General features: G+C 37.5%; 1 protein-coding gene across 6 annotated transcripts in view; it reads right to left on the reverse strand.

Moving 5' to 3' along the window:
* LOC139766194 (uncharacterized) overlaps positions 1 to 14,465 on the reverse strand; it is a 182,180-nt gene that overhangs the window by 72,147 nt on the left and 95,568 nt on the right. For all 6 annotated transcript variants that reach the window (XM_071694475.1, XM_071694473.1, XM_071694476.1 and 3 more), the window contains 4 exons: positions 11,520 to 11,668; positions 10,721 to 10,855; positions 9,429 to 9,563; positions 2,821 to 2,966 (listed from right to left, as the gene is read on the reverse strand). In XM_071694475.1, coding sequence (XP_071550576.1) covers positions 2,821 to 2,966; positions 9,429 to 9,563; positions 10,721 to 10,855; positions 11,520 to 11,668 — 565 coding nt within the window. The remainder of the gene's footprint in view (positions 1 to 2,820; positions 2,967 to 9,428; positions 9,564 to 10,720; positions 10,856 to 11,519; positions 11,669 to 14,465) is intronic.

Consider the following 14,465-nt stretch of genomic DNA (forward strand, 5'->3'; position numbering starts at 1 on the left):
AGGCATAAGTTTGTTGAGTATTCCTGGGAATTTATGTGGGAGGGTATTGATTGAGAGGGTGAAGGTATGTACAGAGCATCAGATTGCGGAAGAGCAGTGTGGTTTCAGAAATGTTAAAGGATGTGTGGATCAGGTGTTTGCTTTGAAGAAGTGTTGTAGAAGGCGACTAAAAGGGGAGGGAGTGGGGGGCTTGAAATCCTCCCCTTTCATATTCAATTTTTCAAAAGAAGGAACAGAGAAGGGGCTAAGTGAGGATGTTCCCTTTAAGGCTCAGTCCTATTTCTCAACACTACCTCGCTAATACAGGAAATGGCGAATATGTATGAAAAAAATATGTGTGCGTGTGTGTGTGTGTGTGTGTGTGTGTGTGTGTGTGTGTGTGTGTGTGTGTGTGTGTGTGTGTGTCTGTGTGTGTGTGTGTGTCTGTGTGTGTGTGTGTGTGTGTGTGTGTGTGTGTGTGTCTGTGTGTGTGAGTAAATGTGGTCTTTCTTCGTCTGTTTCCTGGTGCTTCCTCACTGATAAAAATAGCGATCACATATGAAAAAATACATATACATATCATTAATGGGATGGCTATGATTAGGGCCTCAGTTACCTGTGCCATTTCAGTTAAAAAAGAAAGTTATAACAACTGTCTTGATTTTGCTCAATTTGCTTTCAATTAGTAACCTAAATCATAATGAAAAATGACACTTATCATCTACTCTATTCCTTCTCACTGTCTACCAACAACAAGGTCAACACCTGCATAGGGTCACAAATATAATTTCAATATACTCTCACCTCAATATGATCAGCATTCAGTTGTTTCCAGAAACACTAGACCCTTTAATGCAAACTACTCTATAACTAACTACCAACCCTTCATTAGAAATAAAACGCTTAACCCTACTTCACACTTCTGCAATCTATGCTTTCAGATTCTCCTTCATCCCTGCAAAGACAAAAACTAAAAAAAAAATTTAAACCATACTGACTTGAAAAGCACTACACAACTGCCATCCCAACCCAATCTTAACTTCCATGGCATCAGATATACATCCATCCGACACTACACTTTCCAGGCTTATGATTTGTACTTTCTAACCTGCATTCTAGACATCATTTATCTCTCCAACATAACAAACGTAAAATTTCATAAAGCACATGATCCCTCATACCCAAGATGCAACTTATTACCCCTCATAGATATACACAATCACCACAATTCTTAGCCTATGGTGCTATCCACTGGATATAATTGGCATTCTGAGAATCCCACAGATGATTCAGGTGGCAGGAAAGTAGGTAATGTAATTAAACAAATACAAAGAAAGTCCCATAGCTCAATGCATTCAATGAAATTCATATTTCAGTGTAAAAATTAGTTTTTCTGACAAACATCTTACACTTATCTTCTCATGTTTATGTTAATTTCCTAATCTAACACTGGGACAGCTCTCATTCAGCATTCACCATAGTACATACTCTTCATACTTTGGTCCAAAGTGATTCTATCAAAACTAACAACAAATGCAAATCTTTTTTATACATATTCACTGTTTCCTGCATGAACGAAATAATGTTAAGAACAAAGGACTGAGCCTTAGAGAAAATATCCTCACTTGGCCCCCTTCTCTGCTCCTTCTTCTGGAAAATCAAAAATGGAAGGGGATGATTTCCAGCCCCCAAACTCCCTCCCTTTTAAATCACTTTCTATGACACACAGGGAATATGTGGGAAGTATTCTAACCTATCAATGGACTCCACATGCATGAGATTACACTGCGAGTAAAAAGTCACCTCTGGTGAGCATATATCACTGTGAGTACAGTTTTGTCAAAGAACATTTCACTCAAAAGGAGTCAACATTTCCCCACTACCGGGATAGTGCAGCCTTGAACTACATGAGCATCTGAAAGGAGGTCTTGGGTAAAACCACAATAAAACCTATAAATGTAGGTTAAGTCCATCTGACCCTAAATGATTTATCCATTGCTCAAGGTGATTCTTAATATCAAACAAAGCTCAAGACCTTTGGTAATCCAAGTTAACTAATTCAATGACGCTTTTGAATTAAACTAAAGGTGACATAATGAGGAGGGGACAAAGTGAAAGGTGGTCTCAATATGATTATCATTTAGTAAGAAATAAACCTCAGGATTCTGTGTAAGAGAAGGATTTTGGAGTCAACATCACCCCTAACCTGTCACTAAAGTTCCATATTAGGTGACAAATTGTCTTCTGGCAAAAATCAAAATAGCCTTTAAGTATATGGATAAGGAAATATTTAGTGAGCTATTCATATCTTACATAAGGCCAAAAGTAGAACATGCTTCTAAGGTTTGGTCACCACACCTTAAGAAGCACTAGTTGATAAAGAAGAATCCAAAGGAGGGCAACAAAGAGGTACCAGATTTTATGAGAGTTGAGTTACAGAGAAAGGATGGAGGCTTTAAATTTACCCACCCTGGAAGAGTAAAAAGTGAAGGGTGACCTGATCAATGACATGGACAGTGAACAGATCTTCAAGAGATGTAGAAATAGATTGAGGACATAAAAAGAAATTAAGAAACTTATTAAAAAAGATTACAGACATTTTTATGGTGCAAGCATGGTATATGATCAGAAAAGAATAACTGATGACATGGTTAATGCAGACAGCATACATAAATCTAAGGGGTTGTACAAGGGGTTGTACAGGGGTTGTAGAGAACATTTGAGAGATGAGACCCCATGACTGTAAAAGCCCCTCCCTGTGCAGACAGTGCAAACAGATAATTACAATCAGATAATTGCAAACTCAATGGAGATAATATTACCTTCTCCTGGTTGACATACCCATTAACATAAAGAAGATCCTGCTCCTTAGCAATCCTGAGGGCATACTCTCGACACTCGCCAATGTCTTTTCCCTTGACAATGATGTTAGCACCATACTGCCTGCAGGCCTGCACCTTCATAATGGGTGCCACGAGAGGCATCACCTAAGTAAGGAAGGCAAAGTATTATACACAGCAGAACTCATTTACAATGATAAAAATCAAATTCCTAAGATTTCAAGATTAATCTCTAAAGTACAATTCTGCCATCATTAAAAGAAATGACTATTTTGAGCCTTCATTTTGGACAACCATACAAAAAAGGTATAAAGTTATCACATTTGGCATTCAAAATTCCTGGTTTTCATATCTGATTATGAAAAAATACGTTATCACACCCTACCCATATTCCTAACTGCTGTGACCACTCTCCTAATATTCTGACTTTGTTATTCACTTCTAGTCCATCTTGCTGTAAATACACAATCTCACCTCCAGTTGGTTCATCTGGTCACATCCTCATAAATGCATCTATTCTAATGGCACCTCCGCTTCCATCAGCGCCTTCTAAGCATAAATACTGGCACCTGAACAAAGCTGACTGGAGTAACTTATGTAACTTCTTTTCTGACTTTCCTTAGGTAAATTACTGTCTCTTACATAGTTATGCTTCTGTCTCTGCCAAATGCATAACAGAGACATTTCTTGCAGGAATGGAAGCATTTATCCCCTCTTCCTCCAAGACTACTTCTTCATCCAATTCATGGTTCAACCATTCCTGTTCTGAGGCCATTAAGACAAGTGTTCAGGTATATCAGTTTGGAAAAACTCTCCTTCCTCTGGCTCCTATTCAGCTTTCATCATTGCTCATAATTGCTGCAAACACATTATCCATGAGGCAAAGCGCTCCTTTCTTCAAAGGAAGTGCAATAACCACTCCTCGTTACCCACTGATAAGTCTTTCTAGTCTAGCTAAAAGCATTTCTAACAACTTCTGTCTCTCTACCTTTCCCTCACTTTTCCATTCTGACAGTACTATAGCTGTCTCTCCTGTTGATAAAGCAACTCTCTTTGGTTCCAGTTTCTCCTTTAACTCCACCTTGGATGAATAACATTCCTTCACCCCTGATGCTCTTCTTACTAATCCTATGCCTCTTCCCATAATCTCTTTTTCTTTCTCTGGACACAAGCAAGGCTTAGGGTACTGATGATATCCATTCCCATGCACTGAAAGAGTGTGCCTCTGAACCTGCACCTATGCTTGCTTGTCTGATCCATTTCTGTTTGAAAACCAAAATTCTTCCTTCTCCTTGGAAACATGCCTTGATTCAGCTCATCCCTAAGAAGGGTGACCACTGAGACCCTTCTAACTATCGTCCTCTTGCTTTGACATCTACCATTTCCAAAGTCTTTGAATCCCTCTTCAACTTCCATATCCTTAAACACCTCGAAAATCACAGTCTTCTGTTTGATCACCAGTATGGCTCCCGTAAGGTGAGATCCAATGGTGATATTCTTTCCTATCTTACTAATGTCTGGTCATCATCCCTGAAAGATTTTGGAGAGTCATACATAGCTGCCCTTGACATGTATAAGGATTTTGACAGGGTGTGGCAAAGGGATTTCATCTTTAAGCTCCCCTCTTTTGGCTTCCCTCCCCCACTTTGCTTATTCATATCTAGCTTCCTTTCCGGCCAATCAATCTCCGTGATTGTTGATGAATCAGCCTCCCCCTTTTCTCCATCAACAGTGGTGTCCCTCAAGGTTCCGTCCTGTCCCCAACACTTTTTCTTCTTTTTTTCAATGATTTCCTTTCCTCCACAAATACTCCAATACATTCATACACTGGTGACAACACTGCATTCATCCACATCCTTTAATTCTGATCCCTCTTCTCTCACTTGATCTGCATCTTGTCTTGACACAACTTCCTCAAAGAACTCAGACTTGGAAAGGACATCTCAGTGGGGTAGACAAAATCTTGTGAAGTTTAATGTCTCCAAGACCCAATTTCTATCAATCTCTCTATAAAAAACTCCTCACAACAACTCTAGTCTCTCCTTTGACAGTTCTGTAATTCTACCTCTTGACAAAGAACATAATTGGTATTAGTGTAACATCCACTCTTTCTTAGAAACTCCACATTACAGTAAAAGCTAAGTCTGCTTCTAAGAAACTGGGTGTCCTATTTAGACGTTGAAATTTCTGAACAGTTGCTCTGTTTAAACAAGGGACTGATTCATTCTTGTATGGAGTACTGCTCGCACATTTGGGGTGGTTCTAGCTCTATACCCTTACTTGACAGAGTTGAAAGTGTTTCACCTTATAAACACTCCCAGGTTAAATTCCAAACTTGACCCCATTGCCCTATGCCACAATGCTAGTTCACTTTTCCTCTTCTACAGGTATTACTTTGGTTTTTGCTCGTGAGACCTGGCTACTTATGTGCCCCTACCACTAGCTAGACAACGCAATACTCAGCAGCGGCTGTGTGGCCACCAACAACTCAAAGGTGGGCCGCTTTGATACTTGCTTTCTTCCTTACATGTCATAAATTTGGAACTCTCTACCTATTCATGTGTTTTCCTAATATCTAAGACATGGTACATTTCAAAAGAGGTCTTTCACTTCCTAAAAAATTTGTAAATATTTTTCCTTGTCATTTCTTTCTCTGTTCCAAAATTCTGTCTATATTTCAATTAGGGCCCAGCCTTGATGTGAACTTCTGTCCATGAGTGGTGCCTCCAACATAGAAAAAAAATTAATTAAAAAAATTTAGTAATTACTCAGCTCTGTTACTGAAGGGCCAAAGCAAATTTAGAAGCATCACCACATCATAATAAATCATAACTGGCAACAAAATTCAAAATATTAACCACCCTTCTCAATTCTAATTTAGGTGAAACTTTATCTAATAATGTGAATTAGGTTGGGCAAAGTTAGCTCAGTTCAGATCACTTTAGGTTAGCTGTTTAAATCAAATTAATTAGAATCTATCTTTTGCATACAAATCATTAAACCTAAGAACTATTTGCCTAATCTTGTATAAGTCATCTTCACTTTCATGCTCCATTATCTGCAAAATGTAAATCTGAAAGAATCAGCTGGCTGTGTGTTCCTTGAAAATATTGTCCCTAAACCCAGAGAAAAAGTCAGAAAATATGATAACAAAAATATGATGCTAAAACAGGCTTGGGCACCAACCACATTCTCATGTAAATAACTACAAATGCTTTAAAATTGTCACTTTCTGAATCAATATCTTCACTTTCTGAGTCTGAGGTCCTCAATTCTGTGTGGCTCTCCTCAGTTTTAAGTCATTTCCTACTGTTTTAGGAATTCTGTAAAGAATGGGAGAAAAGAAACTTGAAAGGGACAAGTTAGGGAAACTGAAAGGGACAAACATCAACTATAAGCAAATACTGCAAACTAATAAGAATATAATTACATATTTTGATGCACAGAGCATTACCACATATAACAGATATTTGCAAAGCATATCATGATGTTAAACTGTCCACAACTTACCAAATATGATGTTGAAAAAGAAAAGGAATCTCTCTCAGTATGCTGGAGAAGTAAGTGGGAAAGGTGTTTGTTTATGTTTAGTTACCACCACTATTGCTAAATGGAAGCATCTATCCTTGTGGAAAATCAACAGATTATTAACTGAAAATAGTAGATGGTTGACAAGAGGAGAAATATTTTCAAGTAACTGTGGCCAAAATGCGAACATTGTACCCAGAGTCTATCAAGTTCACGTGCCAAAATGCAAATTTAACACACATGGGGTTAATGCAAAATATTAAGATATGGAAAAATAAGAATGCATTTATATTCCACAGCTGTCACAAAAAAGTTTGTATATCCTGTACAGCTTGCCAACCCTATCCAAACAGGATACCGTGACGAAGTCCTATGAAGTATTACCTCAAGCATAAACAATGAATCGTTTAGTTGACCATTGTCACCCACATATTGATGCACTTACCTCTCCTTCCTCTTTTTACATTGTTTTAACATTTATTCAGATAATATACAGATGTTATAATGTGAACATAGTGCAAATGAATGTTATGAATCATAATGCATAAATAAAGACAAATAATGAGTTATAATATCAACATATTCGGTGCAAATGTATGTTATGATTCATAATGCACAAATAAAGTCAAATAAAAACGCACAGTGATCTGATCAGTGTTTACAAGTAGGCAACACAGGGCTTCCTTACATCCATCTTTTATGCAGTACTTTAATTTCTGTGAGTGTTATGTACAATAATTCATAAAAAAGATGTATAATGATTACATGTGTCCTACAAGTGCCATGAGTTAGCAACATGTTGCTACTTAGCATCCCTTTAAATCCAGCTATTTAACCATTTTTCACACCATTTACAATGTCTTCATTACTATGGATGTAAGGAGCACAAAATCTCTTACATTTGCAGAAGTTTATGCCACTCTGCAGGTGACAACCACAAAAACTTTATCTTTATCCTTCCCAAATTGGATGCTATAATGTAAGAAAAATTATTGCTAAGTATGGAAACTTTATGATTATGCCTCAGAAAAAAATTAACAAAGGGCTGATATCATCATTTTTATATTCTGCTAGACAACTGACTATCCCTTAGGGTTTAAGGTCAGCTAAGTCAGGATGAGTGAAGTTCAGGAGACAAAAAGAAATTATGTTAGTTGATCAGACTCAGTAAAAGCCAGAAAACAAGAGTGCAGGAGGTAGTGGTAATGGCATCTGTAAAGAGGATGACAGCAATGTTGGTAGTGTTGGTCGAGAGGTACAAAGGAGGTGGCAGTAGAGATGGTGGGACAAGTGGTTGTTGAGGTCTCTCAAAATTTACAGGGAACTGCCTTACCATCAGTAATACATATGGCAAACTTTATGAAAATCATCCAGTAGCATCATTATTATGCAGAAACTACATAATCTTTATTAATGTCTTGATCTTAAACAGGAGTCTCCCTGCCCTACAGGGAACATGCATGTCAGATCATAAGGAGATCCATCAAAAATAATTAAGGAATTTTTCTTTTTCATGCAAATTCACCATTTCCCATGTTAGCAAGGTAGCATCAATAACAGATGACTGAGCCTCAGAGGGAAAAATCCTCACTTGGCCCATGTCTGTTCCTTCTTTTGGAAAAGTAAAACAGGAGGGGAGGATTTCCAGCCCCATGCTCCCACCCCTTTTAGTCGCCTTCTATGAAATATTCTTTCTCCCCATCCCAGGGATAATAATTTGAAGTTATTGTGTTGAAACAAGATCATTAAGTCTGCCAATGATCCTTCTCTTTGACCTTTTCACCTCAAATTCAATAGGAACTTCATGTCTTAAAGGAAAAGCTCATGGTAATTATTCATGAGATCCATCCACTCAACTATTGAATGGAATTGAAATCATCTCTAATATCAACTCAAAGTGCATGTAACCTTGACCTTAGACTTTTGACCCAAAAATAACAGCAGTCTGTCTACTTCAAAGTCACTGTCATACAATGTAGGCCTGCATGAGCTACCATCAGCGGGATGCAAAAGTGCTCATCACTAATATTATTTTTTTCTTTCTTTCTTTTAAACTATTCGCCATTTCCCGCGTCAGCGAGGTAGCGTTAAGAACAGAGGACTGGGCCTTTTTTGGAATATCCTCACCTGGCCCCCTCTGTTCCTTCTTGTGGAAAATTAAAAAAAACGAGAGGGGAGGATTTCCAGCCCCCCGCTCCCTCCCCTTTTAGTCGCCTTCTACGACACGCAGGGAATACATGGGAAGTATTCTTAATCCCCTATCCCCAGGGATAACTAATATCATCATTATTACTATTATTATCATTAGTTGTCCATTCCTATGCTATCTCCCCATTCCTATGCTATCTCACTTATGCAGGACACAATGAGCAAGTATGAGAAAAAATAATACTTTCATTATCATTATTGATTCCTATAATCATCCTATTATGGGGCTCCTGCTGCTACAAGTTTGCACTCTAACAAGCAGGAAAAATTTGGACTCCTTTGGAGTAAGAAGTTCCTTCACAGTACTGTCCTCTTTTTCATTCACTGATGATATAACCTTGAAATGCATCCATACACAGACAAAGCCAACATCAGCATATGAAGTTCCATGGCTGTCCATCAATTAGATGGAACTGAACTCGGACTGAAAAAACCAAGTCAATATGGCATAAAAGTACGTCACATAACCTACTTTTGGTATGATGCTTAGGTGTTCATCAATATGCATCTGCATCTTATGTCAAATGGCTATATATCAAATAGTGGCTTAAACTAAGATGAAAAAACTTTACTGAGAAGTAGGTGAACCAGGACTCAAACACCTAACCAGAGTCACTTTGGCATGAAACACAAGTAGAGCAACCTACTTTGTATGAGCAGTTGAAGTACTTCTCAACCATGCATCAAAAGATAAAACTATATGAGCATATATCAAAAAAGAGGTTGGTATAGACTTGGGCCTAGAATTTACCCAAGGTGTGGATGTCCGTGTGTATGCACGCATGAACACAACAATGATGGCAAGGGTGGTACATCAGTTCTCCATTTCACATATGTGAAGTAAAAAACAGGTATTATACTTGCAAAACTCACCACAGTGATGGGAATGCCCAAGTCTTGACCATGATAGCAGAGGGCAAGGGCATGATTACCAGCTGAGGCGGCAATGACACCCTTCTTTTGTTGCTCCTTTGACAACATCAGTAATGTGTACCTTGCACCACGTTCCTAAAGGAGCATTAGAGAAGATAAATGAAGCAGTTCATAGTCATCAGAAACTGGTATAAGTAGAGTGCTGATGTTCCCAAAAGTATAAACATTTGTAATCATGACTGCAAAGAAATCAAAAACTGTCTTGAATAATGTTGCAAGGAAATCTCAACAATTGTAACCCTTCACTACAAGAATATTTTTCTACAGCTCCTTCCTCATTTTTCTCTTTGCAAAACAATGGATTCTCAAACAGAATCCAGAGGCAATTCCCAATCATTCCTAATTTCTTATGAAAATCTGATTATATACACCTTTCACACCATAGTGCATGTATAATTCAGGATACCTAGTACTCCATCAATTTGTGCATAAATGGAGGGATTCTTACATTTGCAAGCACTCATCTCCTGACCCTCCTTTTCTAACATACAGTTTCTAGGACTTATTGCTTAATGTAAAGACAAAAATGTGAAAATATGGCATTTCAAAAGTGTCAGCTCATGGTATATGCCTTTAAAAAGATGCAATACTCTGATGTTTAAGTTGGGTAATATGAGTTTTTTTTTTTTTTTTCAAGCTACCGGGCATAAGAGAGATATACTAGTTAACATTTATAGCTCCTAGAAACAGAATGCCGCTGATTATATGATTTTCTTTTCCAAATGTGTAAGCGAGATAAATCACATTATGGTATGCTTGTGTAAGCAGAAATATAATGCATATTAGCAGCATTTTTACCAGGACAACTGTATGCTCTATGATGCATAAAGCAATTTGACAATTTGCAAACAATTTCCTAAAGTTACATGAAGAAAAACATTGGCTTCAGGCCATAAAGACAAAGACTGCTTGTAAATTCTAAGTAATTACCATTTCAGTACAACCAGAGGTTTAATTTTCTACACATAAATGCATGTCTAATAACACTTAATCTTTTCTGTGGAACATCTACATACTGCAAGAAGGATATATATGGTATGTCACAAAAGCATATATTTTCATAGCAAAACCATTCACAGTCCTGAGGCTTAAAGCATAAGGATTATACAAGACAATTACAGCTTTGGCTTCTCTGAAGATATTGTATTTACTACAGTGCAATGCAGAATTCATTCCACAAATTCCAGAGGCCCTATCCCCCTCTGTAATAACTCAAAACTCAGTTCACTGACCTTGAAGCTACCAGTGTACTGGTTGAACTCCTTTTTGAAGAATATTTCCATGTCAGTGAAGCTGGACATGTGTGACCGGGTGCAGGGGGTATTCATTATGCCAGACTTGATTTTGAAGGCAGCAGCACTTACATCCTGAATCACGTGGAAAACAAGAACATTTATAAGAGCATAGGACAAACCAAGAAGGGTGTTTTTGGTAAAAGCAGTGATAGGGAGAGAGAGAGCAACCATATCAGTACAGATCAAAACATAAATCTACATCCAAAACTGGCAGAAGGAAAGGCCAATGAAAATAATATTATGATGATAATGGCAGGTAAGTCTACTACATTGTGACCTATGGCATACATACATTATTTTATCAATGCTAACCACATTTTTTTCTGGCTTATAACTGCAACATCTATATACAGCATCATGAAATTTCAATCATGGTACCACTTAACATTCTGTCATCAATGATTTTATAGGTAATATTTCTCCTGAATATGTTGTTTTGAAAAATCATGTAATATCACAAACTGAAATTAGTGAGATATAAGAGGATCCTCATGACCTGATTCCAGAAAAAATACATATGACTTTCAATTCTGCCTGTTGCCATAGCTGGTTTTATCATGCTTTTACAAGCAAAATTATACTTTACAAGTTTTTAATTCATATTTTTTCTGTCTCTAACATTATCAATTCTTGAGATTTCAATTGTGAATGATTCACGAAATATATGCACCAGGCTATATTTTGCAAGTAAGCATTTAAATGAAAAAAAAATTAACCATTCATGACATTCACCAACCTGGAATGTTATGGTTCTTGGGTTCTTAGGGTCACACCAGGGGTCTGTGAGAACATCATCTTTAGCTGGAGCAGGAGCCACACCAGCATCGGGGGATATCTGGGCTGATGTACTACCTTCAGCTGGCATCTTAATTTGTCGCAATGTCTCTGCAAGTTTAAGGTCATGAAAGATCAAACAAATTACATAAACAAAAGATTCATCATCACAAGTGAGTTTATCTTGGTCAAACTAGGATGGGCTGCAAAAGTTCTAAGCTGTTGAGACAATACACTTATAGAGTAATAAGCATTCTGAGTAAGGTGCCTCATGACACTACAGGATATGGCAATGAAATGGTAAAATAAATGAACACTGTGTTTGCATTGCTAATTTTGGCAGAAATGAAGGTTAAGGGGCTCAAAATATCAAGAAAAGACTTTAGCTTAAAATCATGTCATTTCTAATGCTAATGAGAATCTAATCTTATTCTGTATAGCTGAATATGGTGACTACACAAAACTTTTATGAAATGTATCTACAGTAAACTGAACACCAGTAGATTTGTTTGATCTGCAACTTTCTTTCTCTCTTTTGAACTATTCGCCATTTCCCGTGTTAGCGAGGTAGTGCTAAGAACAGAGGACTGGGCCTTTGAGGGAATATCCTCACCTGCAACTATTGTTCTTAAAAGGTTTGATGTTACAAGCAATCAACTAAATGATGGAAAAATGGATCTCAACATAATTGACACTTTGCTGAAATCACCAGTAATCTTTTTTAAGAGAAGCAAGATCATTCTGATGAACTGGAAATTCAGGAATTCAAGAAAGTTGTACATAATCATAAAGACCAAAGAAGAATCACGCTTGGCATTGGACTGCAAATTCTCTGGATTATGCAAAAGATAGGGAAGTTCAAACAATCCAAGACCACAACAGAACAAATTTTATAACCATCAATGACCTCCTTGACCAAGGAATTGACAAGAAAATGGCAGCATATTCAAGGGTGTCTGAAAAATATTTTTTTTGAAAACTAATCTGGTCTCTGAAAGAAGGTAAATCATTCAGGATATACTGTCTAGATTTATTCACTTCATTCTTATTTGAGTGTCTTTGTACAGTAATAAACTTATTCAATTCCACATAAAATGGATATACTTTTGCGAGAAAAGAATAATCATGTTGACATCAGTAATGGAAATGAACGAATGCAAGTTAAGGAGGTGTGGTATGGGTGGGAATGAGTGAAAATTACTGAGAAAGAGGAAAAGAAGGATATGCAATTCTGCTATCACCAAGAGTATGGGAGCATGTTACAAAGCATGGAGGGAATGGATTAAGAATAGTGAGAGAAAGGAAAGATTGTGAGTGTGAAATATGCATGGGTATATGTATATGCACCTGTGAGTAGGAAGACTGTACAAGGTCAGGATTCAAATGAAGCTTTTCTGGAGGAATTTGTATACAGCTTTGAGAATAAGAGAAATGTGGTTGAATTGGGAGATATGGATGTAAAAGTGGGGTGTGATGGAATTGGTGAGGTAGCTGGTGAGTGGGGAGTGCCTGGAGTAAATGAAAATGGAAGCTCTCTTGTAGATATTTGTGCTGAGAGGGGTTTATTCCTTAAGAATAACTTTTTTCAGTGCAAGATGATCCACAGCTATACATGGATGTGGAATAATAGAAGAGAAGAGTAGAAGGCTTTGACTGACTATATGGCAGTGGATGAAAGATTGAGAAAGGCTCTGCTCGATGCTAGAGTCGTGAGAGGATTCTTTGGAGACTTTGATGGCTTCCTGGTTCATGAGGGAATGAGAATCAGGGAGAAAAGGAGGTATGGTGTAAGGTAGAATGGAGAAGTAAAAGTGTTGGCAAGTGAGAAGATGAAAAATACAGGGAGGAGTATGAAAGGAAGGTAACTGAAAGCTTAGATGGAAGTGCAGTGAATGAAGGAATGCAGTCATGTGTGAATGAGTTGCTGAAAATGTTTAGAGAAATGCTAGTAAAGGTTGTAGAATTGTTGGATAAAAGGTAGTAAGATACAGGAATAAAAAGGGCATTGCATGGTGGAGAGAAGAGATTATAAATGCTGTGGAAGAGAAGAAAAAGGAATATGGTAGCTTGCTCAATGGGAATGTACAGTTCAGCAGAAGAGGGAAGAATACACAAATATGTAAGTGAAATGTTAAGAAGCTGACAGAGGAAAGCAAAGGAAGAGTAGAAGATTTGTGAAGAAAGTCAAGTGAAAAGTTTTGGAATACTAAGAAACTATACTGGAAGCAGGTAAAAAAGGAAAAAGGCAAATGTAAGAGTGGAAAAGTTGATGAGAATTATGGAAGGGGAATTTAGGTAAAAAAGGAGAGGTGGATGTAAGAGTAGAAAATTTGATATGAGAAGTAAGGAAGGGGAATTGCTGAATCAAAAGGAAATAGTGAAGGATGATGGAAAGAGTATTTAAAAGAACTGATGAATATGGGAGAAGGGAAAGCAGCAGTTGTTATGGTAGCTTTTTAATATACATGTGGATGTAGTGATAAGAGAGATGAAAGCATAATCAGGGAAAAGGGGTGAAGAGATGGAGTGTGGCTGTGATATGATGGCTAATGGCAGGCCTATCTGTGGATGATACTGTGCTTTTTGCAGAGAGTGAATAGGAGTTGCAGAAAGTTGTGCGTTTTATGATGTGTGTAAGTAGAGGAGATTAAAGGTAAATGCAAGTAAAAGTAAAGTAATGGTGTCTGACAGGAAATGAAATGAAAGTATAGATTCTGTAAAACCATATCGAGTGAAAGAAGTGTACTAAATTGTGCTGTGGATTTGCAAGGAAAAAGACTGGAAAAAGTTAAGGAATTTAAGTATCTCGAAGCTGTCCCGTGTAAGTGTGGTGGTATGGAAGGAGAGATAAGGGAGAGTAGTACAGGGTAGAAGAGTCATTGGTTCCCTTAAAAGAATAATGAAGGGT

The sequence above is a fragment of the Panulirus ornatus genome, chromosome 57 (genome assembly GCF_036320965.1).
Source record: "Panulirus ornatus isolate Po-2019 chromosome 57, ASM3632096v1, whole genome shotgun sequence".
NCBI lineage: Eukaryota > Metazoa > Arthropoda > Malacostraca > Decapoda > Palinuridae > Panulirus > Panulirus ornatus.